Here is a 27,582-nt window from a genome sequence, read left to right on the forward strand (position 1 = left end):
TTGGCCACAGCATTAAAATTAAGATTTATTTGATTACTGCATGCAGACCTAAATAAATCAACATTTAAATACTGCTGGCTTAAATGCAAAGTGGTGCTGCTACAACGTTGTTAATGTCATACAGGGAAAAAAAACATTGATATTCACATATAAGTGCTGAGGGCCTCTTTCTTTCTTCCTTGAGTAAATTGACCCTTCTTCCAGATTCACACCAGAGAAAGGATTGTTGGCTATGAAGGCTGCATCTTTGTGCATGCTTTTGTTCACACTATAGCTGTGGGGAGATAATGTATTCCTTCATGACTTACTAATCCAACTTGATCCTGAGTTGGTAAATTTCCAGTGAGTGAATGACTTTATTGAAAAATTGACTCTGGTTTCTTATCCCACACAATGCCAATATGGATAATACTTTAGAAATGTTTTACATGACAGTGGCTATATTTAGATAGCACAGGCAACCCTCATTGAAATCAAAGTTGAAAAGCCAGCTGGCACATATTGGCTTCATGAATCCTCCCTTGATGTATGTTTCTGAGATGCATCACATCTGTAACATCAGGTACTTGTTTTAGATGATACTTTAAGTGGAGGTGCGGCAGTGTATGGAGCAGGCTAGATGCAGGAAGAATACCATACCCAAGCACTTGAAAGGAAGCATATGATTAGCTTTCAATCCAACACACTCTTGGCTAATTTGTCTAGAGCATATTGTCAGAAGATGGCACAGCACAAAATAAGCAGTAGCCTAACAAAACATAGTGACAGAACATAAGCATAGAGACAGTGGAAACCACAACCATACAGTGCCTGGAGAGAAATTCCCCAGTCACTCTTGTTGAAGAATTCTAGTAGTTTAAGTTTAAACTTCTAATTTGTTGTAGAGTAGAGAGGGAATGTAATTGGCTAGTTGTGGTTAGACTGTTTACCAAACTTGACATTTCAATTCTCAATACGTTGTTATCATTGTATTTAAAAATGATCATTACGACTTTGGCTACTGCAGCCAGATGCTTAAACTCTGTCGACTCATGACCAAAACTGTGTTTACGCAGCTGTGTTTTTTTTTTTATTTATAAATGTGCATTTGATTGACATTTTTAAAGAACTCTGTGTAGCCTGAACAAGTACCCAATCGGTAAAATTAGAAAAGAACCTAAAGACAATGTTACCCATCTCTAAACTATGTATGCATGAGGTGCACACATTCTCAACACAAACTCTTCCCTTATATATTAAGTTTATGTGTTGTAAACGGTGTACAAATGTTTTTTTCTGGCCCCTGGAGTGACTGAAAGCAAATCTGTATGTCGGTGAAATATATCCTTATTGCTTTTGAGACACTCCAGGATGTAGACGCTGTGAAAAGCAGTGGTCATATACATAATAAGCTAACTGAACAGGATTGGACAGATGAGCTCACTTTACTTTCACCTTTCACACACTCTTCCTCTTTGGACAGGTAATGCAGGTTGTGCACACACAGAAACACAAGTTAGGGTTAACTTAATTACCTTACAAAGAAGTAGCACTACATCTGACCCTATGCCTTTAAGTGCTTTGTTATACCTGATACACTGTACTTGGCACAGTTTATCACAAGCAAAATGTTTAGTTTCTGTAATTGCAACAATCCGGCATCCAGTATGTGAAGAGTTTGAGCAGCTTTTAAAGTCATGTGGAAGGTAAAGAGGGAAGTAATGATGTGGCGCAGCATTGAGATGGAAAAGTTTTACATCCGTATTTGTGAATGCTCCTTTCCTTTCTCCTTCCTCTCCACTCCCTCCCCTCTTGTTCTCCCTCTTCTTCTTTATCTCCGGGTGAATCAGAGTAACAGATGATTGTGCGGTTTGTGTGGGACAGTCTCAGGGGAGAGTTAATGGGACACACACACACACACACACACACACACACACACACACACACACACACACACATTCACGGATGAAATTAGGGGAGAATGGAAAACCTTTTAGACTTTCTCCTCTTTTTTTGTACCCATTTTGCCTTGTTCTAGCTGCCTTCAAGACCGCTGCATATTTCCTCCATCACTGTTGTGGCCTCCTTCTCTCTGTTCCCTTTCTTTTCCTCTTCTGTCACTCCATGGCCATCACCCCCACTACACAAAGAGCTCTGTGGTATCATTAACCATCCAGTCTTTACCTACTTAAATATTTTTCGGTGTTTGATGATGGCCTTACACATAAATTATTTCAGTGATTTACACGGAGCTCATTGAAGGTTTTAAACACTTCAGATGTTGGTGAAGATAATACTTGATATCTACAAAGGAATGTCCCTCAGAAAACCACAAGGCTATTCCAAGAATATTTCCCTTTACACTGACTACACTTTTACAGCCTTCCCCTTGCTGTTTAAATAATGTAGGCAGACATTTTTGGCACTTGGGATAAATAATAGTCATAGTCAATGCAGTGATTTTTTGATGTGACGTTTAAAGAAACTTTGTCTTTTTTTTGAGAATTTCTTTATGGCGTTTCCAAGGGGAACATACAACATAAAGGAAGACAGCCATTGAGTAAAGAATAAAGCCTTCCTTTTAGCCCACACGCAACTTTTTAAAAAAACAACCAAAAGACAACAGAAAAATAATTTAAATAAATAAATAAAAGAAAAGAAGGTTTGCACAACTGAAGCATACTCAACGTAGTCAGTCAAAATGATTTACTGTAGCCATTGCACGTCATCTGGAAATATACTTTGAGAGCTCAGACCATACTAGACCATAGAGGCCACTCCGAAGGGTCCGTGCACCATCCTCCCCAATATATTAAAAAATAGGTCCCAGATTTCAAAAAGGCGAAAAGGCATGTCTCTGAGCCAGAAGCTAATAGCTTCTAATGGGAGAAGCTCCAGCACACTTTGAGTCCATTGTGAAATCGTGGGAACAGAGTCTGAGATCCACAGGAGAAGAATGCATCTCCTTGCATTAAAGAGTAGCACCTCCAGCAGCTTTAATTTGGAGGAGCTTAGACTTATTGCTTTAGGACTTAACCCCAGAATACAGCCGACAGGAGTTAGAGCTTGTTCATTTTTGAATATAACATCAATTTCCTTACATATTTTGAAGTCATTAATAAAGGGGCATTCAAACATACAGTGGAAATATGTACCTTCAGACAACTTACATTTGTTAAAAAATGTTGAGAGCAGTGGGTTATACCTATAGGGTTTCACTAGTGTGATTTGAAGCCTGTGTATGACCCTAAATTGCTTCTCCATGGCTTTGTTGGTAATTAATTAACCTGCAGTGCCTGACCTAACCTCATCCCATACATCGAGCAAGATAGTCTCCCCAAAATACCCTTCCCAGAACGATCTGACATGAACCGTACAGTCAATGGTTGAAATTGACAAGGCCTTTTAAAACCTGCTTATGAGTTTTCTGGAGTCAGGCTTCAGGAGCGTCTTTTCCACAGCTGAAGTGGAAAACCCATTAGAATGCAACCTAGTATTAGAAAGAATGAAACTTCATATTTGCAAATACCTTTAAAAGGTTGTTCTATGGAAGGTTGTACTTCTCTTTAATCTGATCAAAAGGTAACACAGTTCCCTCTGTCAGCAAGTCACCCACGGTCTTTGGACCCCTACCAAACACTGAGAAGGCTTGGTCGGCCAAACCAGGAGGAAAATCTGGGTTCAAATGGACAGGAGAGGAAAAAAAACTCTTGGCCTTCTAACTTTCTTATCATTCTCCAAACTTTTAATGTATTCTGAGGGGCAACATATAAGAGAGCTATCCACTTTATAAAGTTGTCCCCAAGGTTAAATTTTGAAAGAATACCCAGCAGGTAGGGCCACTCAATCCTTGAGAACACCCTCAAGTCTCTTAGCCAGAATTTTAGCCAAACATTTTTGGCCTACATCCAGCAGGACAATTGGCCTCTTGGAGATGCATTCATCTCCAGGTTTGCCTTTCTGTAAAATTAGGGAAATGTTTGCATCCATCATAGTGTCGGGGAGAACCCCAAAATCAAAGGAATGGGATAGCATATTAAGAAGAGGGTCAACCAACAATTCACATAAAGCTTTATAAAATTCAGGGGCCAGCCTATCACTTCCCGGGACCTTGTCATTTTGTAAGCCACCTCTATCACTTCCTCACGAGTAATAGGCCTATTCAGCCTCTTTTTCTGAGTCACAGAGGCTTGGGGGAGATTGACTGATGATAAGAAATTGTGCATCAATTTATTCAGAACTGTGATCTGATTCAGAATTGTAAAAGTGTTTGTAGAAATCAAGAAAGAGTTGTTTGGACCTTTGTTGCTATGGACTCTTGCACCAGCCCTGTTCTTTCCAGCTGGGATAGCCTGGGAGCCAGCATTTCCCTTAATAAAATTGGCTAGATACTTGCGTGGCTTGTTACCAAAGTCATATATCCTATCCTTACTGAACAAAATGGATTTCTGAGCCTCTTTAGACAGAAGAGTGTCCAGAGCTGCTGTGGTAGTGTCAAATTAGAGCCTCAGGCCTTCCGAAGGCTTAAGGTTAAATTCTCCCTGCAATTTGTTTAGTTGCTTTTCAAGAAGCTGTTGTCTCTGTTTTTTCTAAAGACTTACTGAAAATGATATAATAGAACCCCAAATAACAGCCTTAGCATTTTCCCAAATTAAAGTAGGAGACACATCTAGGGTACTGTTCTCAGTCAGGAAATAATTAAAATGTTTACTAAGATATGTTTTTAAAATTAGGATTTTTAAGTAGATGGTTCGGAAAGCGCCATTGTCCCCTAATGCTTTGAGCCCTGCCGGACATGACTAAAAACACTGGCGAGTGATCACTAATAAATATATTGCTAATAGAGCAAGAAATAACCCTCTGGAAGGCACATTTAGAGGTAAAAAATAGTCAATCCTGGACAATTATTTATGTACTTCTTAATAAATTGTATGCTGCCAATCAGTGGGTTGAAATGATAAAATCTTGATACAATGTACATCCATGCATCAGTCGAGTAGAGATCTACCTTGCCCTATATTTGACTGTACAGTTTTACTAGATCTATCTAAGCATAGGTTTAGGCAGCAGTTAAAGTCGCCAGCTATGACTGAAGACTCAACAATCCACTCAGAGAATGGACAAAATACCTTAGTGTAGAAATCACAGGAATGAACTGGAGTGAGTATGAACAAAATACTGTTTACTTGCTTTAACATTGATCAACCAAACCAGAGATTAAACACTTGACATGCAGCATAACATGAATTTATCGACACAGTCGCCATGTCAGCATTCACCAATTATGTTTACAGGCCACACAAATTGGCAGGGAGCAGAGAGTTCATGAATAATAACAATAGTTGCACCCCAGACATTGTGTTCCCCTGCATCAGTTTGCTTGTCAGATAGCATTAGTTCTGAAATCGTCTGTGAAAATGTGGATGACATTTTTGTCTGACGGGAAAGATGGAAAGGAAGAGTGAGGTGAGCTAAATAGAGGACAGAGAGCTTAGATTTTCTGGCCGGCGTCTCAAAATAAATGAAATATGCTTGGTTTTATTGCCACAACTTATCCCTTAGTTCAGTATTTTAGGCCCTTGGCCCTGGCTGCTTTTAACCCTCATATGTTCTATGCCAGATGCAGGATGTATGAATGAAAATCATTGCACCTTGCTGCTCTGCACCAACTTTTAATTTGAAAGAAGTTACAGGCCAAACCAAATCCATCCTAGATGAGATACACATAGCTACAGTTGTGTTTATCACATTGTATGAACTGTCGTGGCAGGTGGGAGAGTGAGTCATTCATTAATCTTGGTCCCTCCCACCTATGTTGTCCTTGAGCAAGACCAAATTGTTTTCAGACTATTGATGTGTGAGAGTGTGTATTAGGGATTTGTATTTTTCACAAACAATTGCCATTTTTTGTTTTGGAAGCAGAAGCACACTATCCCAAAAATCCTGAGACATTTACTACAGCTTCAGCTACAGTCAAAACTCATCACATCATATCACAGGCAAGACTAAGTGCAACAAGAAGAACTAAACATAAACTTATGCTGGATTCCCAAACTGACTGATTTAGTGTATTATGTGGTGGTATTTATAATATTTTGGCAAAAGAACACCCTTTATCTTTACGACCTTTTCCAATGAACATACATAAACTTGACATGCAGCTGCAATGGATATGAAATGCCAAGTTCATTGCCTGGAAGCTGCCACCGCTGAGAACAGCCTCATGGAAGTGATGTTTGACCTTTTTTTCATTGTATAAACAAAAACAATTCATTACAGCAAGTAACTTGTCGTTTTTGAAGTCATTCTTTTAACCTTGAATGTATTCCATTTTCTGTTAGCGTTCAGAGGCTGCTGTTGCGTGCAGACCTGGATTCCACCGGGTTCCACCAGTTTCGGACGTATATTTTGTATGTACCGACCTATTTGGTTTATACGTAGTCTGTAACTAATTCTTCCCATTTTACAGTTATTATATTTATTGGGAAATGGGAAATAGTTTGGATGTGTATTCTTGGGAATCCCTTTCTCCTTGATTACACCTATAGTGTGTATGATTTGGTAAATTACAGGCTTTTAAATACCTATATATACCTATAGGGGGCAATGTTGGTATGTTAGCTGGTTGATCTGCGGTCCTGAATATCAACAACTTGCCAACAATTTTTTGGATAAATCCTAATAACTTTGACAATACCCTGACTTTTCCTCACCTTAATGAGGTTAACATTTGGGGTTTGGAATAAAATGTCTACATAACTATTTGGATGGGTTGCTAGGAGATTAGATACAGACATACATTTACTCTTAAGGATAAATTATAATCACTTGATCTCCTGACTTTTTAGGTAGCGTCCTCATAAGTTCAAATTTCTAACATTTCTAACAAGAACAAATAGCTGCCAAACTAATGACTTTGTTGTTCTTCAGTTCTAAAAAGCGAATGTAAGCCTGCTAACATGTTAAACCAATATGATGAACATGCGAGCCAATATAGTTACAATGTTTATTTTTTTTGGCATTGTCTTTGTTAGCATGTTACCATGCTGACATCTATTAGTACAACTTTTTACTGTGCCTAAATGATTCTGCTAGAGCCGCTTTGTAGATTGTCAGATTTTGACAATGTCTGTGCATTAGTCTCACACTGTTTTAATGTTTAAATTTCTAGTCTCTCATCAGTCTCATTAGTTTGTCATTGACATGTAAAGTGCTTTGAATTGCACTAAATTCTGCATTTTGCAATTTAATTGATTTGACTCAGAGATTTGTGCTTAATCTAATTTGAATTTGTAGAAGGTTTAACCCATGGCGCTGCTCTGGAGTCATCATAATATGCACAGTGCCACCTTCAAAATGTTGTAATTTTAAACTCATACGAGCTGAGCTTCAACAGTTTGGATTTTAAGTACAACCTTGGCTGTGGCTTTAAACTTGGCCTTAGACCCATACTGTTTTGGAAGACGCCTCTTCCTTTGATAACTGTCTATTCAGGTCAGAATGAGAGAGAGAGAGAGAGAGATCCCACACTACTAAACACCAGATTGGCCTTGTCTGGCTCTTAGACAAGCTTTTCAAACTCTTCTTTCACTCCTCTCCCTTAGACATGCTTTCTTCACTCCCTTTCTTCTGTCTCTATAATCCGTCCTTCTGCCTTTTTAGAGGTGAACAGCACAGCATGAAAGAGAGAGAAAGTGTTTTTTGTGTGCTTGACGGGTAACCCTCGCCCTTTTGAAAAGGCAAACAGGGAAAAGCTGCCATTACTACTGGTATGAAGGGATCTTAAGACAACGGCCTTTTCTGCCACTTTAATAGCATTGTAAAGACTAGTGCAGCATCACTCCTCTTTCACCCCTCTCTTTCTCTGTCACTTCTCTGTCCATGTTTCATTTCATGAGCCAGACATCCAAACGCTAAAAAGGAAAAGAGGCAAGCTGGGAATTAATGAGGTTGCTAGGGGTTAGACTGGCCACTGTTTTAGCCCTATTTTAACAGGCCTTTCATGTACTGCTGCTGAAGTGTTTGTTGTTATTTTTGTGCAGATTTTCCCAGGCATATGGATATTGAAAACACAATAAAAGCAATGTTTGGATAACTGGAAGAGTAGGGGAGATTGTCAGTGGTTGCAGACCTGTGAATTTCCGTACCGTGTGGTTGGGGGTGAGGGGGAGCAGCTGAAAGGAAAAGCAGAGGAAATATGGAGGTTGAAAACATAACAAACACGTATAATGTCTGGATGGATATTGGAGAGTGTGGGAGCGAAGGTGGAAAGATTCTGATGAGGTGTGAATGCTGATTGAGGCATGTGTGAGTTAAGGATGTTCCAAAACAATGCTGCTGTCATTGTTTTTTGTTAGTAAATGTGGTCATTTAAAACTCAACAAGTTGTAAGCAATCAGAAACATTTTCGTGTACAGTGCAATTATGGTCTACAGTTGAGGTCCACTTTTATAAGTTTGTAGTCACACCTGCACAACCACTCCTATAAAAATCCTTAATGTTCTCCCTGTCGCACTCTTGCCACCTACATTAGTCACTCAGTGTATATTTGCAAAAGACTGAGAGCTATAGCACCTCTCACAGCTTCATAGTGTGGACTCAGGAAGCAAACTAGCCTTATCGGGGGCAGACACACAAAGCTGTCCTGGCTGTGGGGTGGCGAGGTACGCGTAAGTGCATGTGTACATGAGTGTGTGTGTGTGTGTTTGTGTGTCTGTGGGGGGAGGTGGTGGAGGGAGGCACTTCCTCCTATTCTTCTGCTGTTGAAGAGTTCCCATGAGCGCCCCTGCCAGAAGCTACAGTGTGGCCTGAGCAGGCCGAGCCAGCGCCAGTCTCGCCTACATGACGCCGCCCCACACTCTCACACAGCTGATCTCAGGGGCTACTGCGACTGCTGCAGTTCAGGCCATAGAGCAAGAAGCTGGACAGTGTTTTACGGGATACCAATGCAAGAAGAGAAGAGAGCGAAGAAAAGTTCTAGGAAAGACGAAGAAAGGACAATTGAACTGAAGTTTTTAAAAGAGCCAAGAGGAAGACTTGAAGTTGTGGATGAGATGACAGGTACAGACTCATAAACACATGAATACAGGAATGTGCATTAATGACTGGAGTTGTTATTAAGGAACCTTGGATGGATAACAGTGCAGCTGGAGGTCAGTGGCAGAGTGACCCCAATTTTGCAAAAAGGACTGTGAACGAGAACATTTAATCTAGACTTATTTGCAGTGAGGGGCCAGTTGGGCAAAAAAAAAGTCTCAAAGGACACATTTTTGTGACTTTTCTCCAGCAAGGTGAGGCACAATTGTTTTTATCTAGAGCTACAACCCAACTGGACTGTCACCTGGAAACCAGAAATTTTAAACACTGCAAGAATAACCCCCCCTCCCCCCCACCCACTCTTTGGGCAGCTGTCACTGTTGAGATGATTCATAACACACTTAAGTCCACCCAGCCATCAGAGCACAGCCCTAGGAGAACACACTCAGCTGCACAAAGGAAGCTGTGGAGATACTCGGGCTGCAGAGGGGCCAGCCAGGTGGAATGTCACCGTCGCAGTGTGTGTGTGCTGGCTGCAGACTTGAACGCTGGAGAAGAAGGAGGAAGACGAGGAAGTGTAGGTGTGATGCACACTATCCACGGGCTGTGCCACCTCTGCATCGGATGTAGGCTGCCTCAGGTGTGTCTGTGCTACAGAGAGTAAAGAGAGAGGGGGGAGGAAGAGAGGGGGCTGCATCTGGTGTACAGTATCAACCTATGATTGTGAATGAGAGACCGGGAGAATGAAAGACAAGTTTGACCATTACAATCTCTAATCAGGGCTTTCATAATTAATTTGCAGAAGAAGAATTAAATTCCATATTTATGATATTCAGCCGTAACACTGTTGTCAGCTGTTGTACTGTCTAAAGCAAATGCAGCATACAAAGCATTGTTGTGGTAATATATTTGTGTGTACACTATCAAACCCTGATATTTTGCCATTACTGTACTTAGGAAAATGCACTTTCAACTGCATGTCCAAAATATCTGGAAAGAAATAATTGGCCTAAAGGGAGATGTGTTCCTTGAGAGGGGAAAACAATCTTTCTGTCCTTTGCATTATTTATTATACACATAGTGAGAGAAGGACAGCCGAAGTGGAAGAAAGGAGAAACATATTTGCAATAATAAGAACTGATGCCACTCTTCTTATATAAGCCACTTTGTGGACTGTACATCTGAATTATACATTAGAACAATAAGGAAAGCCAATAAAATGAAACAGAATATAATGTAATTGATTGGAGTGGAACACATTATAAAAATACAATGTGTGTCTATTTTCAAAAGTGTAAAAAAATGAAGATTGGGCATACATGTCAAAATACAACATGGCAATTTAGTTGTGTGTGTGAGGGTGAGGGTGAGGGTGGCTGGTGTGCTGACTTGTCTGCTGTCGTTGAACACACTCCCCCAGATAACATTGTCTAACTACATATGTATACAGTATCATTTGCAAAGGTGGTAGATTTAATGTAGTTCATGCGCACTTGTCTGCAGTCAATGTTACTTCTGGTTACAACATGTATTCTCATCATCACATCGTCAAAGACTGGCTGGAATTCTACTCCCAGCTTCATACAGTGATGTCTGAAAGGACGACGGAGCACCGAGGCATGAATGTTAAAAGGGAAAAGCTGTTTTACATGCAAAAATACATACTGTTCACACATGGGCTAAAGGATTTTCCCCCTTGGGTACATCTAAATTCAGTACAAGAAAGTTACAATCTTACATTTTGAACAATCAGTTCTTCCACATTGTCTTTTATTGAGTTTTTAATGATCAATCAGGCCCTGCTCATACAGATTAATAATTATTGCGTTCAGGGAACTATTCATATTATTTCATATTCATTCATTTTCAGTATCACATCTTGTGATTGATGCACTTTAGGAAACAAATACTCACTTAAAAGACTATTCATACTGATTTCTTCCATTATTCCCAGGCTAGTCTTCTCCTTTCTCGTCAAGTTTGAAAATAACCCCTCTGCTTTCATTTAGAAGTGGAAAAGGGCCATGGGACTGCCTCTCCCTGGCAGACCAGAGGAGGCCAAGTGGTTGGACTCAACTATGCCTACAAATTTAATTAACAGTGCAAAGGCTCTGGAGTTTGGATGAATAAGGTCCAAATTAGGCAGCCCTGGGAGTTCCCCTAAAAAGGACACAATATCTGAAACAGATTTTGTTAAAAACACACAGACATAGATAAATACATGAAATAGACATGATAGATCAATGTCTCTTTCACTTCTGTTAATTTTGAGTCACAGTCTTTGCCTCTTTAATATTTTCTCTAACATTAAATCTCAAACTCATCTTTCAAAATGTTTGTAACTGTTTGTTGTTTGTCTTCCTTAATTCCAGTGAATTGTTTTGGTCATACCATCTGTTCTTCTATTTGTCTTTGTCATCTGCTCTGAGTCACGTCCCACAGTTCTATTTACCACTATTTATTCTATCTTTTATTTGTCTTTTCGTCTTTCATCCCCTTGAGTCAGGTTTGAATTTTTCTGTATATCTCTCCATTCCTTTCTATATTTTTGACATAGCCAGCCTTGATGATGACTAGGTTACATACACTACGTCTATACAAATATACAACAGGAAGACATTTGAGGGACTGAAGGGTAGAGAAATATGGGAAAGGAATTTAGGCCCCAAACATTGTGACACAGGGCACATAAAGTCATTGGACTTTAAAATACTGCAATCGTACCCGATATTTTAGGGTCATCACAAGCTTCAGGCCCCTTAATAATCACAGTTTTTCTCCAAGTCGTTGCATGTTGCTCATGGGTAGGCTGGAATTTACCAGCATATATTTATAAATACATGTTTTCTTCTGCTAGAGAAACAAAGACAAATGAAAGCGAAATTGGGGGATAGGGGGTGGTGTGTGTTTTGGGACCCTGGTTGTCAGCAGATGACATGGAAAGTGAAATGTTTTGGATGGAATTTTGTTGACTTTGGCTCAGACTTTTTGGGCACAGGTAGTTAATATTTGGAGAAAGAGAGACAATGGGAAATAGCCAGCAGTTTTGTCTCTGTGTCTGAATTTTTGTGTTTGGGGACCTGGTTTACTTAAGCAGATAAACAATGTGTCTTCTTGTTGTGTTTTTTAATAATGTATTGTAACGTGGTATATAAAACTAGATTTTAAGATGTATTCCCGGTGCTTGCATACAGTATGTGGGGTGCACTAGTCACAACATTTGGAGAAAGATTTGGCACTTTTCAATCTTTACTATCCTGTGTGGAGTTCTTCACTTATATTGAGAAAACATTCTGACAATACAATATAAACTCTTTTTTTTCTTTCAGTAAATTCACTATATTCCCCAACAAAGAATGCAACTCATGGAGTTGTTTTTTCCACTAACGCAGCTAATTGGGTTCAGCGGAAAACTGCTGTCAAGACAGTTTTAATAGGAAGTAGAAGCAGAATACAAATCTACTTAATGGTCCTCTAGGAAGGAAGTTGATTATTTTGCCAGCATGCTACTTTTGGTTCCTCAGGTAGTGGGGGGGGGAGAGAAAGTGGTCCTATCTTCCTTTCATAACAGGTCTGTTTGTTTGTGTGTGTGTGTGTGTGTGTGTGTGTGTGCATGCGTGCGTGCGTGCGTGTGTGCGCATACATGTGCTCTTGTGTCTTGCAGGTGACCATTCTCCGAGGAAAGGATGGATTTGGCTTCACAATCTGCTCGGATTCCCCTGTGAGGGTGCAGGCTGTTGATCCAGGCAAGCTTTACATGCATATGTCTTTGTGAATGAAACTGCCCTTTCAACTGAGAGGATGTTGTTTAATTTTGTCTTTTGGCCTTAAAAGATTGAAGACAAAACAATCTGATGAATTTAGCATTTGTTATTGCAGCTCGGAAGCTTTCTCATTCTACTGCCAACACCCCAAATCATACATTTCATCATAGACAAAGTTATGTTTATATAATAAAATGTATACCATGACTTTAGCTTAAGACTGGCCACTATTATAAGAACTCTTAAGTGTATTATGCTGTCAAAGCAGTTTTCCCCCTTTGTTCAAGTTTGAAAGCAGTACTAAACAATTTGGTAATGGCTTATATTACTGTTCAGTTTCCTTTCATTTCACATCGATTGACTTGAGTTTAGCATCTCATGAAAGTTTCATGTCATCTGTGGCTGATTTCTTTTTTTTAACCGTTAACATCAGCAGGGTGTTACATTAATAGGGAGCCTGTCTGTTGGCAGGCGTCCACCCTGCTGCCATGTCTTTGAACAAGACGCTGAATCCCAAACTGATCACATCCTTACTCTCCCTGCGGAGAGATGAAAGGGAATGCCAACTGAATTTCCCCTCATAAAAACCCCGGAGCATCTTACTGTTAGATAATCTTTTTAATGTTTCATCTGTTCAGTCTTTTTCCGTTCTGTTCCCCCAATACTAAAGGAAGAAGATTAATACACAAACGACTTTAAGCCCTAGATAGCATAAATGGCAGTTGAGAGTGTGTAATAATCTGAACTATTTCTGACTATTCACTCTGGCAGGGGGTCCAGCGGATCAGGCAGGACTGCAGCAGTTGGACACTCTCCTGCAGCTAAATGGTCAGCCAGTGGAGCAATGGAAATGTGTGGACTTAGCCCATGCTATCAGGTAATGACTCCAACACAACAGATGATTTTGGGTTGATTTACACAGAATACTTTTCGTAGACTTATTCAGGACTCAGGACCAGTGATGTGGAATGATTTGTTTCAGGAATTTTGGTATTATGATTGACATACAACCTGAGAATTTCTGTTATGTATGAGGGCCTTAACAAGACACAAATTCAAATTCAGTTTACAGTGAGATTACATTAATTGCACACAGTTAGCTGATGCTTTTAGCCAAAACAACTAACAATCAGTAGTATCTGATGTTGTGATGTCAGTGATTTATCAGCCATCAACAATATAATTTGGGTTAGTTTGATACCCTTTGATACCCTTTTCTATCCTTGTGGAGTTTTTCTAAATATACTTTTCTAATTAAGTTTATTTTAAATAACATATTGCATTTACATTTAATTCTGTCTGTACTTTTTGTTCTTGAAATTCTTGATCATGGGGATTTACAGAAACATGTACAGTTGATTGACAGATTTGCAGTACTTAGAATTTACACTCATTACCTTTTTTTCTCATTGTAGAAACAGTGCCAATGAAATTATACTGGTGGTGTGGCGCACAGGCCCTTCAGCTAAGCCTAATTTTGAGGGCCTCATCCATCGGCCCTCCTACAAGCCATCCACCTCAAACTATGATGCCCCCTCACCCCCCACTCGCAGGCGTGCACCAGATGTGGGAACTAGCAAAACCCCTCCAGCTGTTCCGCCTCTCCCAGCCCACCATCGTGCCAGCGCCACCCGCAGGCTGCTGGTCAACGGCTCCGAACCTGGAAATAGCAGTGGCATAGGCGCAGGTACCCTGGGCTGGGGGGCCCAGGGAGGGTCAGCCGAGGAGCTGGATGGAAAACCGCGACACCTCCACCACCCTCACACTGCCACACTGAAAGGGACTAGGGTGAAGGCATCCAACGGGGACAACTACATCATCCTTGCCCCCATCAACCCTGGAAGCCAGGTACCGCAGACTGGTGGTGGACTGCATCTTCATCATCTTCTTCGTCCTCCCCATCCTCACCACACTCATATGGGGGCTCATCCTAGATATGTCTCCTTACCTTTCCTCCCTGGTGCTGATAGATAGAAAGACTGTATATACAGTATGTCTCGGCCATTTGGGTTACAGCCGTCTCACAGATTTGTGCTTTAAGGCATGTGTTGTGACATGTGAACACATTGCATGCACTTCATAAAGGTCGGTCTAATGTTGAGATGGGGTAAAAACAAGAGCAGACAATAACATTCCATATAATATGTAGTTGTAAATAATATAATGTATGCCTGTACTATGTGAAGGTTTGGCAATATTTCTTTCATTATATTCTAGGAATTGAGCACATTTCATAATAAGAAAACAATTCATATGTGTCTGACATAATTTATCCCACATTTACAAAATAAATAGCTCTGGCATTTAAGAAAGAGAGACACTTCTACAAAAATAGAACCTGATGAAAATTCACATATTCCATTAATGGTTAATTTAACAATATGCAGTTTCAGTATAGCTTGCACGTACATGCACAGTATGACATGTATATGACATTTTATATAGCATGTACTTTTCATCCAGTAACGCCATGTATATGAGGGAAAGACTTGGATCATTAAGAAACAACAAAATAAAGCAAACTCATTCAATCAAAAAGACTGAACTGAATTCCTCAGCTAACGATACTAATACGATACTAACCCATTAACCACCTCAGGCTAACAAACATGTTGAACCAAGGGATTCAAGATGTGTTTATCCCTTGTTGTCTTCTCAGGTTAAAATTCAGACAAAAATGTGACATTTTCATCCCTTTCTCAGACTTTTATTTTGGTTTTCACTAACACCACATTACTACAAGTTGTACACTACTTTTTGGAATTCATGGTCAATTACCCTCATTTATGTAGAATTATGCCTAATATTTGAGTTTTGAAATTATGAATTATTTTGACTAATAGTGAAGTCACTAAAGGAAAATTGTATTTGCAAAGAGCGTTAAGGAATCCAATCCAATTTTATCATGGTAATTTGGTTTAAAAGAAACCCATATTTTACATATAGACATTTTTCATAGGGGTCAAATTTGACTCAAAGACAACAGGAGGGTTATTCAAGACCTGTCTAATATTGATTACAATCTTTTGGCTGTCAGAAGTAGAGTTGATAGGTAAAGTGTCTTATTTCCCAATATCTTCCTTAGTGTATGTCTGTAACTTGTAGTTGTGTGCATGTTATGTTTGTGTGTCTATGTGGGCCTCATGTAGTGGCCATCTTCATTTGTAAATGCTTATTAGGTTAAGCATATCCAAAGAGGTTGTAGTGAACAGTCTGAAATATAAGATGCTATTGTTTTTTAAAAGGAACTAGTGAAAGAGTGTACAGTGGTCTGGAAAAAGATTAGAGGTACATGCCAACATGATGAACAAACATTCCCTTTCATTCAGCCTCAACTTATTTTCCAAACAAAAGAGGAGGCAAGGATTTAGGGAGACTTTGTGGGGACCATCATAGGCTAAATATACCGAAAGCCCTGTGGAAATGGGTCATGTTGGTGACATATCACACCCACATAATACTCTAGTTCACAAACAAAGAGCTTGGAAATCCCACATTACACAAATAATTATCATGAGAAACTGGCAGAAAAGCAAGCTAATGATATGTTTTAAACATTTTTGTGATCTTACAGCTCGTAGCTTACCTACTGTATTACTTTTGAACAACGTGATGTAGTGTCAGCTTTCTATCTTTATTTTCTCATTTGAAAGTAATTTGTCATGACACATAGAAACCATTACTGCATGAGTCCAGCCCCTTTTAAATGGGTTTTGCTGGGTCCTAGACACTAAATTCAATGTCATGTAAGAAACTACACATGCTCATGTCCTGCTTGTTCCTTTAAAGGACTATTAATATACTGATGTATCATTTCAGTAATAAACATACTGAGAGACATAATTTATCCTATGTCATTGTTTTAATATGTATTTTGGCATTATTCCAGACTAGGCTAGTTTAGATAGTTTTCATTATGCTGAAACAAGCCTATTTAATATTAATGTAATTTAATACTATTCTGCTTTCAGATCTTGAGGTCGGTTTACCAAGACAACCATGGAACATTGGGTAAGACATTCACATGTCCTAGCATTTTGTCAAAGGCCAGAGTGAACGATGTTAGATATTTTTGCTGCAAGCCTTTGTTTAGTTGGATTTTTATGACCAGTGTTGGTGTTTGACTACGCATTACAGATTATTTCTTATTTTCAATGAATACGATTTAAATGCACTTGACATTTGGCACCCTGAAATAGGCTCAAATTAAACTGAACTTAGAAATACAGTGAATGTTAAATACCTTTGATGCTCACTGTTTAAAACATTTTCTCCTAAATTACTTTACTGCTTTCTGAGAACACTTAATCACCCGTTTCATGCTTACTGTGTTTTTTTATTCTGGAATCTGACCAATACAAGAGCTGAAAATATCAAATAGGTATCCTCTGTCTTGTCCAACACTGTGTAGCACTATCAGGCAAACAAAAAACAAGTATTTTACTTTGGTGATTGAAAACACTAATGTTTTTTTAGCAACACATGTAGGTTAAAAGGAATTGGAGCTTCCCCTTGGTGAGGTCTCTGACTCTTTCATGGCAAGCCAGCAGTCGACCAGCTACTGTCGAAGTAAAAGCACAGTTTTTTGGTCTACTTTTTTATACGGATTACACAAACAACATGAAACATGTTAATAAATGAGCCGGAGAGGTTTTGGCAAGTAGATTTTGTTACCGTTCCACAAAGCCAGGCTTAGTTTGTTTGCAGTGTTTATGCTAAACTAAGCTTAACATCTCCTAGCTCCATCTTCATAGTAACATACAGATAGGAGAGTGGTATCTACTGTATCTTCCATCTAACTCCGCATGAAAACAAATGAGCATGTTGCCTAAAATGTCTTAACTATTTAAGATCTCTGTGAGCTTAATGAAAGTAAGGCTTACTTACACTCCACAAGTAGATTCAGACATTCCATGTAATCTCTGTCTTTACCCAGATATGCTTCACCTCCTTCTTCTTCCACAGCTGCCAGGTTATATCCCACACGGCAGGCCTCTGGTTCACAGCCCCAGGGTAGTGGTGGGGGTGCTTTTTCTGGAGGTAATATTAGTGGAGGTGGTGGTGGTGGAGGAGGTGGTGGGGGTCTCTCCAGCCGTACTGGCTTCTTGCGCCGGTCTAACAACTCCAAGACAACAAAGACGGCATCCACCTCCACTAACATTGGTGTTCCCAACTACCAACAGCAGAATTCTAATTTTGCTAATTACCAGAACTGTACCATTGTCCGCTCACACACTCCACATGCCAACTACGGATATGTCAAAGTGGCACCCAAGATCCTTATCTTTCCCATCTTTGTTCAGGTAAGTCAATTTGGAGAGAGTCAGACTAGCTATTTCCCTCTGTTCCAAGGTGTATGCTAAGCTAAGCTAACTGTCTTTTGGTAGTAGTTTCATATTGAATGGACATTGTTTAAGTTACATACATTTATCTAAAAAGACAGACGAGATATGTAGGGAGCGAGATGGGGATGACATGGGAAGGCTGGGCCGGACATACTGTAGCCTTTTTTGTGGTAAGCATCTAAGACCACTAGGTCACCATTATGCTCTGAAAACCAGTCTTCACTGGTAAAACAGGGGAATCCAGTTGCAATTGTGCAAAAGATGGTATCATTCTAGATCTGATGGTTTTTCACAGCACATTTGGGTCAAAAGGAAGTAGGCATATGAGGTTTGCAGTCAAATATATTGACCTTTTTGATTGAGCATTTTGTATTTTTCAAGTCACACATTGATGGCTCTATTACATATTTTAGATAATCTGCTTTTTTTTTGTCTTTAGGCTACATCACTTTGTGGTTATTTACATTTATTTTATAAACAGTACAAGAAAATGAGGAACTGTATTGATCAAATGAAAGGGAGTATTTTTTTGTTTTTATTGATGTTCTTGTAAATGTAGTTGTGCAGAAAAATAGATATTACATATACATTCTTCATGATATAATAATTGGAAACACTGTTTTATTTTTCTAAAGGGGGAACAGACCAAATTAGAAAGCAGAGGCAAGTTATGAGTCATGAGTCACTGCAAAATAAAATGGTCTCATTTTTGCATATGTACATGCAGTACAAAGTTGTTACATGAACAATTAATATTGTGTGGAAAATGTGATTAAATAACCAAAGAAGACCATTTTGGGAAAATATATAGTTGTGTAATATGATACTTGCACCTACTGCAATATTTAAAATCTTGATGGTATCTTAAAAAGAAATTCCCCTTAAAAAATGCAGAGACTGTGGTGGTACTTCCTGTCAATTCATACAGAAACATGCAACCCTGACCCTACTTCAGACAGTAAGCAAATGTTACACATGCATATTGAATTGGCCCACCCTGGACTTGAGAGGAAGTCTTCTCCTCCCACGTTGCCGTACTGGTTCTTTTTAGGTGTCAGTGTCTTGTCATACTCAGACCACACGTATTGCCTCACAGTTAAAGCTTTCTGTCTTCATACAATCAGTTTCAGTTGTGTTTCCCACAGTAGAAAGAAGGCTTACTGTTTAGCAGATCGTTTGGAGTTTGGAGGAAAAATGGATTTGGTACTGCAACCTTTTGTGTAATTTTACTAATCTGTAACAAACAATATAATCCTTGATTTTTATCTTGAGAAAAGCGTATATATTTATAAGTTTGACAATGAGACTAAGGGTATTAATGCAAGTAATACGTGCTTGTGGTCAGTGATAAATCTCTGATTAAAGATGTCAATTGTCAGTAAATGAGCATCAAAATTATGTCCATAATCTGTTTCCTAATTTGTCTGTTTAATATTTTGTTGTTTAGCCTCTTGACCTGTGCAGCCGAGCTCTCATCCTGTCTGAGGAGATGATACTACATGAGAGCAAGCACCACTCTCTCAAGGTAAGCGGCATCAATGTGTCAAAGATGTTTACTTTAAATTGTTTGTATTTTAAAGTATATTTAACAAGGTATATTGTCTTGTATGTGAGTATATGCATGGATAGTCATTTCAATGAATATTAAAAACTTCTGAGCGTGTTTGCTTTGTGTAAAAGAACTCTTTGTAGTTCTTATTTCAGTTTACTATTCTGCATAGGAATTTCAGTTGTTGACCATAGAACATCCAACAACACAATGCATGTTATGATCTAAAACTAATTTGAAGGAAACCCAATGGCACTTAGAAGACAGCATTGAATCTTGCTGATCTGAGGAAAGAGAAAAAGGCTATTTTCTCTGTCCTCTTTCAAAGAGTTTTATAATTTGATTGATACAGAAAGTTTGAGGCCATCTCGTTTTCAGCCTCTAAAGATTGCAGGAGACAAACAGACTAGTGGCAAACAATTTGTTGGTTTGTCACAACCAGTTATGTGTTTTTTTTTTTTTTGCCAAACTGGAAGTGATGTTCCATTGCCCAAATACACATCTTAAGTCAAAACGTGTGTGTGTTTTTGAGTTATATATCTATATGGAAGGGAGAACAAGTATAGAGCAATAGACTGAGAAGAGGAATAGGAGAGGAGATGTCTGAACATCTCTGAAGAATTTGTAACTGCTCTGAAGATTCAGACCTACATGATTCAAGGAAAATTCATAATTAATAGTGTGATAGAGTGCCAAAGATTGGACTGACAGAGAAATTATGTTTTATATATCAAAAGAAACTAGCTCTTACAGTAATTTCTAATGATCCTTTTACAACATATTATTCTCACCTAACCATGATATTCTGCAATATATAAAGGTATTTGATACAAGTAAATATGGGACATACGTAATGCATTTGTAACAAAAGTGATGCTTCTCTATAGATTTGTAACAAGTACTTCAATGTTGCGGGTGTCAGAAAAACTCATCAGAAGGAGTACGAATGTTTTATGAGCTTGTAGGGTTTAACATGTAAAACATTATTCTTCAAAGAAACTATTAATTACTGTACACCAGAACAAAATGATATCTCTAGGTGAATGACAGGCGGATATGTTTCTGAAATTTGAGGTTATATGAATCAGTATTTTGAATGATGGAATCCTGTCTGTTATGGCATTGTTATTTTTTCAGAAGAAACATGTTTACAAAGTCTATGTGTATTTGGAAAGAGAAAAGAAAAAGGAAAAGAGTATTATTTTAACGAAGTAAGCTCTTGCCGCAGTCCTTTAATAAGCCCTGTCAGATAATCTTTTCTGTGCAGTGCAGTGAAGTGCAGTGACTGTTGGCATAGAAGGTAATCTGACTCGGGGGTCAGTCATAAAACAAATATTTAACAGTCTGTGTTTGTCAGGAGGGAGTTTCTCTCCACTGCTTTATACAGGCTATACAGGCTGTTTTCAATGTGTTGTTTCAGCTTTTACTCACCACAGTTTTGTAAGTCTGCCCGGAGTCAACACACTCAAACTCTATTGTTCACACAAACATGTACAGTGCCACATTCATTATAATATTTAAACAAAAATAATAAGCACATCACTATACTAATTTGACATAATCCAAGGGACATTGGGACTAAATAGACTTTTAGTGGATTCAACTGTCCAACAAAGGATAAAGATAAAACAGGACATCGGGTAAAGGAAACATAAAGCAATTATGCTTAAATATTATGTTGTCTTGTCAGATATAAACAAGACCAAGCTCACCTAATCAGACACATTATCGATTGTTTGGCTCGACAAATTTAGTATTTATTTTAGGATGGGCATATAATTGTTGTTGGAATACTTAGAGAGAATCGGTTAGAGACAGAGTAACAACGATTGTTTGTGCATTTTGTATACACATTTGAACAATAGGTATTAGTGCATGTAAAATATGTGTTGCTTTGTATGGAAACTCCTTGCTGCTTGCCTCTCATTTTCTTTGTCTTTGTTTTTTACTCTAACCTACAGTACATCCCCTTCCACCCACTCACACCCACACACACACACACACACACACACACACACACACACACACACTCACACACACTCACACGTTTACCACATTATGGCTACATCTGAAATACCCTCACTTCTTTCTCCCCCTTTAGAAGAAGCATCCAAACCAAAAGCATTGTCTTGAAACAGTGCTTATCTACAGTGATTACATCATATGCCTGTTATGTGGCATGGAAGCACAAACTTTCACACATGCATCTAGGTTTAAAAAAAAAAATCATGTACTTATTTGTCTCTATTCTTCATGCTTTCTTTCTTTCTTCTCTTTCATTGTAATGCTTCACTGGCCTGATTTAGTCACAGAAGCATAAAGCCAGTCCTGGCCTGTCATGACATGTTGCACTACTTTTGGGCAAATCCACAAAGGGGTTTCTAGTTGGTCTGTGAGTAGTTTGGGAATGTGTATGTAATATGGTTAAGCAATGAATAAACATTGATAATTTCTTACACTACGACGGGGGATATTTGGAGTACAGCAAATAAGATTAGGGTCTTGAGTTTGAAGGAGGTGGGGGAAGATACAGTATCACCAAGGCTACAAAAGCAGACAGACATTAAATTATCAGATTCAAGTTTTATTATATAACAGCCATCTATTGTGACAGAATGAATTGTAAGCCAGTTAAATTTAATTGTCGGAAATGGGATTATAATAATATAATATATAATATAATATAATATATAATAATAGCTAATACCTTTTATCTGTGGAAACTGAGTCGTATTGAAGTCTTTTAAATGCTAATTCTAACCTAATTTGAAACAGTGATACAATAACATGGATATTTATGACTTATGTGACATACATTTATTCATTTGCCCTTTCGTATCTAGTATAGAGACGTTTATGATTGAAGCACAGGGTTAACATTCAGTAGGTCAAAGGCATATGTACATGGCCATAAAACACAAGAGTAAACTGCATTTCCTGTGCTAGGACAGAGTTGGGGGAGGGGAGTTGGGGAAGTTTTAAAATAGGAGAGACGTGTTAAGTGCAATGTGGTGTTATGTGCTTCTCACTGGATTGTGTGTTGGTGAGATGTCACAACTTTAAGATGTAAAGTCCTGGTGAGACAATGTGAGAATGAAGTATGAAATTCATAATTCTTTTCTTCCTTCCCTGTCTTTGCACCTCTGATTTTACAGGTTACAGTGTTTGTCTACAGTGACCTAATGCTTGTGACAAGAGAAGATGAACCAGGCAGATGTAATGTCCTTCAGAGTCCCCTGTTCCTTCGACAGCTTAGGCTCCAGGACGGTATGTAGGCCTTTTTTTGTACTTGTCACCAAACTGTGAAATTTTGTTATTTTGAGATGTCAAAGATCTTTAAGATCTATAAATTCAGGTTAGTACATCAAAACATTTCTTGAAAGACCAAAAAGAACAAGACATTAGCAAAACTGCAATATGTAAATATATCTTCAAACTATCTTATCTGTTACCACATAACCTTTTACAGTTCAACACAGAATTAAAAAAGGAAGTGTAACAAATTAAACACGCAAATGGTACAACTAGAAATAAACATACAGTACTACGGTTACAGTGATATTTTCAGTCAAGCTTAACCAAAGGATATTTGGGAAAAGACTGCCCAAGTTCCTGTTGCTTTGTCTTTTTATTTCTCCTCATTGTAAACAGCCATCTCCTCCAGCAATATGGAGAGAATAACTTGGCCATTAGGGCCGCACAAAGCCCGGGCAAGTCAAATAAATAGGACTGGCTGTAAATATCTGTGTTTAAAGGGGTGGGCAGTGACTGAGGCGACATTAGGAGTAATTCTTGGAACAGGGCCACAGTAGAGGGGTTACACTTATACCCTTAGACCCATAATACTGAACAGTGGGTCAGTAACAGTAACAAGTCACTCTCTCCTCCAGCTGACTGTCAGTTGATTATGCTGAGCAGGACATACACCGCAAAAATGTCCAACATGTGTGGTGCAAGAGTGTCAAAAGCTTTAATATTATAAATTAACAGAATGGTAGATTGTCAGGATTATAGGGTTTATTTGGCAATATAACAGGATGTTGTTGAGAGGAGATTGTCTGTTCTGTCCCCCAGAATAACGACTTTAATGGTAGCATATTGTTTAGAGTCAGTGTGAGTGTAGGGGGGCAATGACTGTGGCTCCGAGATCATTGATTGGAAATTAAGGTCACACAATTAAGTAAATAGTGGTTTGAGTGATTAATAGGTTTGATTCTTCCATGTGAGGGGTGGGTATTACCCTCAATGGATAAACCCCCCTATAGGTGTCAGTATAGCCTCACATAGCCACATAGCCTTTCTCCCCAGCCTGCATCAATCGGAATATCCAGAGGCACTGCACATAGCTCAATTGTGCTTTTGTTAAATATTGCATTTGGGAAAATCTGGTTTTATTTTGGCACCCATTTTTGATTTAGTTTACGTCTTTAGATTATTAGTTTGAGTAACATATTACTCATTTTCATGAATATTGGATTGCAGAAATGACTCTTTCTCATTTTGTGGGGCTGTGGCATTTAGTTCATTAACCTGTAACTCTTTCCCTCCAGGACTCCATAGTATTAGCTAAAGTTGTGAGTTGAGACATGTTGTTACTGAGATGTGAGATGCAGCTTATTAGTGCAGCAAATCAAGCAGCTAAATCCATGGTGAAGCTGTTTTCGAAATCAGGATCATACAATGTGTTAATTCCCTTATGTATCCATATCTTTAAATAAGACTGCATTACATTCATTCAATGCAATGATGGAGATACGTGGAGAGGCGTGATTGGGAGGATCGGCCTCCCTGATCTAAACCAGAGTGGTTGTCTGATGTTGGACTTCTGTGCTACTCATGGATTGTCTATATCAAACACCATGTTCAACCATAGGGAAGCTCATAAGTGTACTTGGTACCAGAGCACCCTAGGCCGAAGGTCACTGATTGATTTTATAATTGAGTCATCTGATCTGAGGCCATAAGTTTTGGACACTTGGGTAAAAAGAGAGGCGGAGCTGTCAACTGATCACCATCTGGTGGTGAGTTGGGTCAGGGGATGGGGGAAGACTCTGGACAGACCTGGTAAGGCCAAACGGGTAGTGCGGGTAAATTGGGAACATCTGGGGGAGGCCCCTGTCCAACAGACTTTCAACTCACACCTCCGGCGGAGCTTTTTGTGCATGCCTGTGGAGGCTGGGGGCATTGAACCGGAGTGGGTAATGTTCAAAGTTTCCATTGCTGAAGCTGCGGTGGAGAGCTGTGGTCTTAGAGTCTTATGTGCCTTAAGGGGCGGTAACCCAAGAACACCGTGGTGGAGACAGGTGGTTAGGGAAGCCATCCAACTGAAGAAGGATTCTTTCTTGGATATGCTATCCCGGAGGGATCCAGAGGCACTAACAAGGTACAGAAGGGCTGCAGCCTCGGGGAACCATCCAAGCTGTGAACAGTAAGGATGGGATCCTGTTGACCCCCACTGAGGAGGTAATAGGGCGGTGGAAGGAGCACTTTGAGGAACTCCTAAATCCAGCTAACACGGTAGAGGCAGAGCAAGAAGATGATGGGGGATTGTTGTCAGTTTCCCTGGCGGAAGTTGCTGAGGTAGTTAAACAACTCCACAGTGGCCAGTCCCCAGGGATTGTTGAGATCAGTCCAGAAATACTGAGAGTGCTGGGTGTGGAGGGGCTGTCTTGGTTGACACGCCTCTTCAACATTGCTTGGAGGTCTGGAATGGTTCCTAGGGAGTGGCAGACTGGGGTGGTGGTTCCCCTCTTCAAAAAAGGGAACCAGAGGATGTATGCCAATAACAGGGGTATCACGCTTCTCAGCCTCCCTGGTAAAGTGCTGCAAAGGCGGGTTCAGCCGATTGTCGAACCTCGGGCGGACGAGGAGCAATGCGGATTCCGTCCTGGTCGTGGAACAACGGTTCAGATCTTCACTCTCGCATGGATCCTGGAAGGAGCCTTGGAGTATGGCCAACCTGTCTACATGCGTTTTGTGGATCTGGAGAATGCGTATGACTGGGTCCCCCGGGAGACACTGTGGGAGGCACTGCGAGTGTATGGGTGAGGGGGCCCTTTTTAATGGCCATCCCATCTCTATTTGACCAGAGCGAGAGCTGTGTCGGGGTTCTCAGCAGTAAGTCAGACCCATTTCAGGTGAGGGTTGGCCTCCGCCAGAGCTGTACTTTGTCACCAATCCTGTTTGTAGTATTTATGGACAGGATATCGAGGCGTAGTCGGGGTGGGGACGGTAGGCTTCATCGCTGCTTTTTGCAGATGATGTGGTCCTGATGGCATCATTGGCCTGTGACCTTAAGCACTCACTGGATTGGTTTGCAGCCGAGTGTGAAGCGGCTGGAATGAGGATCAGCACCTCTAAATCTAACGCCATGGTTCTCAGCAGGAAATTGATGGAGTGCCTTCTTCAGGTAGGGAATGAGTCCTTACCCCAAGTGAAGGAGTTTAAATACCTCTGGGTCTTGTTCGCAAGTGAGGGAAAAATGGAGCTGGAGATTGCTCGGCGAATCGGCGCAGCGGGTACGGTATTGCATTCAATTTATCGCACCGTTGTGACGTGAAGAGAGCTAAACCAGAAGGCAACGCTCTCGATCTAACGGTCATTTTTGGTTCCTACCCTCACCAATGGTCATGACATCTGGTAAGGATGCCTCCTGGGCACCTCCCTAGGGAGGTGTTTCAGGCACGTCCAGCTGGTAGGAGGCCTTGGGGAAGACCCAGGACTAGGTGGAGAGGTTATATCTCCAACCTGGCCTGGGAACGCCTCGGGCTACCCCAGTCGGAGCTGTTTAATGTAGCTCGGAAAAGAGGGAAGTTTGGCGTCTCCTGCTGGAACTGCTCCCCCCGTGACCCGATACCGGACAAACGGACAAAGAACGAAAGGATAGATGGATAAATTCATTCATTTGTCACTTTATTTATCTTTCACCGTTCTTCAACGTTTTTTGCCATCAAAAATTTTGTTTTACTCTTTCATGTGTAAAAGAAAATAGGTTTTAGAAGTTCTTGATAAGAAAACAGCCAAAGGACACTCCAGCACAAGCATGGATTCCAAATACAGCCCTCTGAAACCGAGTGGCCTGAGCTGCTCTGCCCTCCCTACAGACATAGCTGGTCTCCTCTGGGCCACTTCTGACCTCCACTCTTCACCTAAACAATTGGAGATCACCAGGGTGGGGGATTCAGTAGGGTTTGCGTGTCTCTGTGCCTGTGTGTTTCATGAGGACACACACACACACACACACACACACACACACACATATCTCCACCCTGCTGCCTGTCATTGTTATTTTGCTTCTGCAGCGTTACTCAGGAAAGAGGCACCGGGGGATTGCGTTTGTTTCAGCAAGGGTGTGTTTGACGTGTGTTTGTGTGTGTTTGACGTGTGTGTGCGCGTGCGTGGGTAATGACACAGTAATAGTTCAAAACATGGGCTTTCCTGTCTTCCTGTCACCCATATACCAGGCAAAGGAGTGTGGGAAACATTATATGTGGTATAGAACACACAAAAAAACTATATAACCATGTGTCAATACAAAAATTATCATTGTGCATGACCTTATTGAGCCTTTTGACAGCTACTGCACCTTAGGTAAAGGTAGTAGACCAATGATTTCACATGATACACTTGAGATTTAAGCTTTTCAGATAAAGTATGTAAATTTGTCTTTTTAAAAGTACAAGTATACATAAAAAGTAATTCAGTCCAAAAAAAAGCCCCTCATACATTACTGTGCTGTATGATAGCCATCTGCTGGGTTTTGGAAACAAAAAGATATCCAACAGTGACCTCTGCCGTCGGTTAAAAATAAACCCTTTTTGTTCAACTGACCTCATCCAATCCAATCCACTTTATTTGTATAGCACATTTTACAAACACAAAGTTACCAAAGTGCTGCACAGAAAACTCA

At 39.9% G+C, this 27,582-nt stretch overlaps 1 protein-coding gene across 4 annotated transcripts in view; it reads left to right on the top strand.

Moving 5' to 3' along the window:
* The window catches only part of rgs3a (regulator of G protein signaling 3a), a 130,529-nt gene that overhangs the window by 32,397 nt on the left and 70,550 nt on the right, over positions 1–27,582 (top strand). For 2 of the 4 annotated variants that reach the window (XM_034895622.1, XM_034895624.1), the window contains 7 exons: positions 12,680–12,761; positions 13,551–13,656; positions 14,195–14,627; positions 16,751–16,790; positions 17,745–18,082; positions 19,572–19,649; positions 22,829–22,940. In XM_034895622.1, coding sequence (XP_034751513.1) covers positions 12,680–12,761; positions 13,551–13,656; positions 14,195–14,627; positions 16,751–16,790; positions 17,745–18,082; positions 19,572–19,649; positions 22,829–22,940 — 1,189 coding nt within the window. Of the gene's footprint in view, positions 1–9,240; positions 9,656–12,679; positions 12,762–13,550; positions 13,657–14,194; positions 14,628–16,750; positions 16,791–17,744; positions 18,083–19,240; positions 19,328–19,571; positions 19,650–22,828; positions 22,941–27,582 lie in introns of those variants that run through there. The other 2 variants (XM_034895623.1, XM_034895625.1) reach the window with 2 other exon arrangements.

This window comes from Etheostoma cragini, chromosome 16, assembly GCF_013103735.1.
Source record: "Etheostoma cragini isolate CJK2018 chromosome 16, CSU_Ecrag_1.0, whole genome shotgun sequence".
In the NCBI taxonomy this organism is placed as follows: Eukaryota; Metazoa; Chordata; class Actinopteri; order Perciformes; family Percidae; genus Etheostoma; species Etheostoma cragini.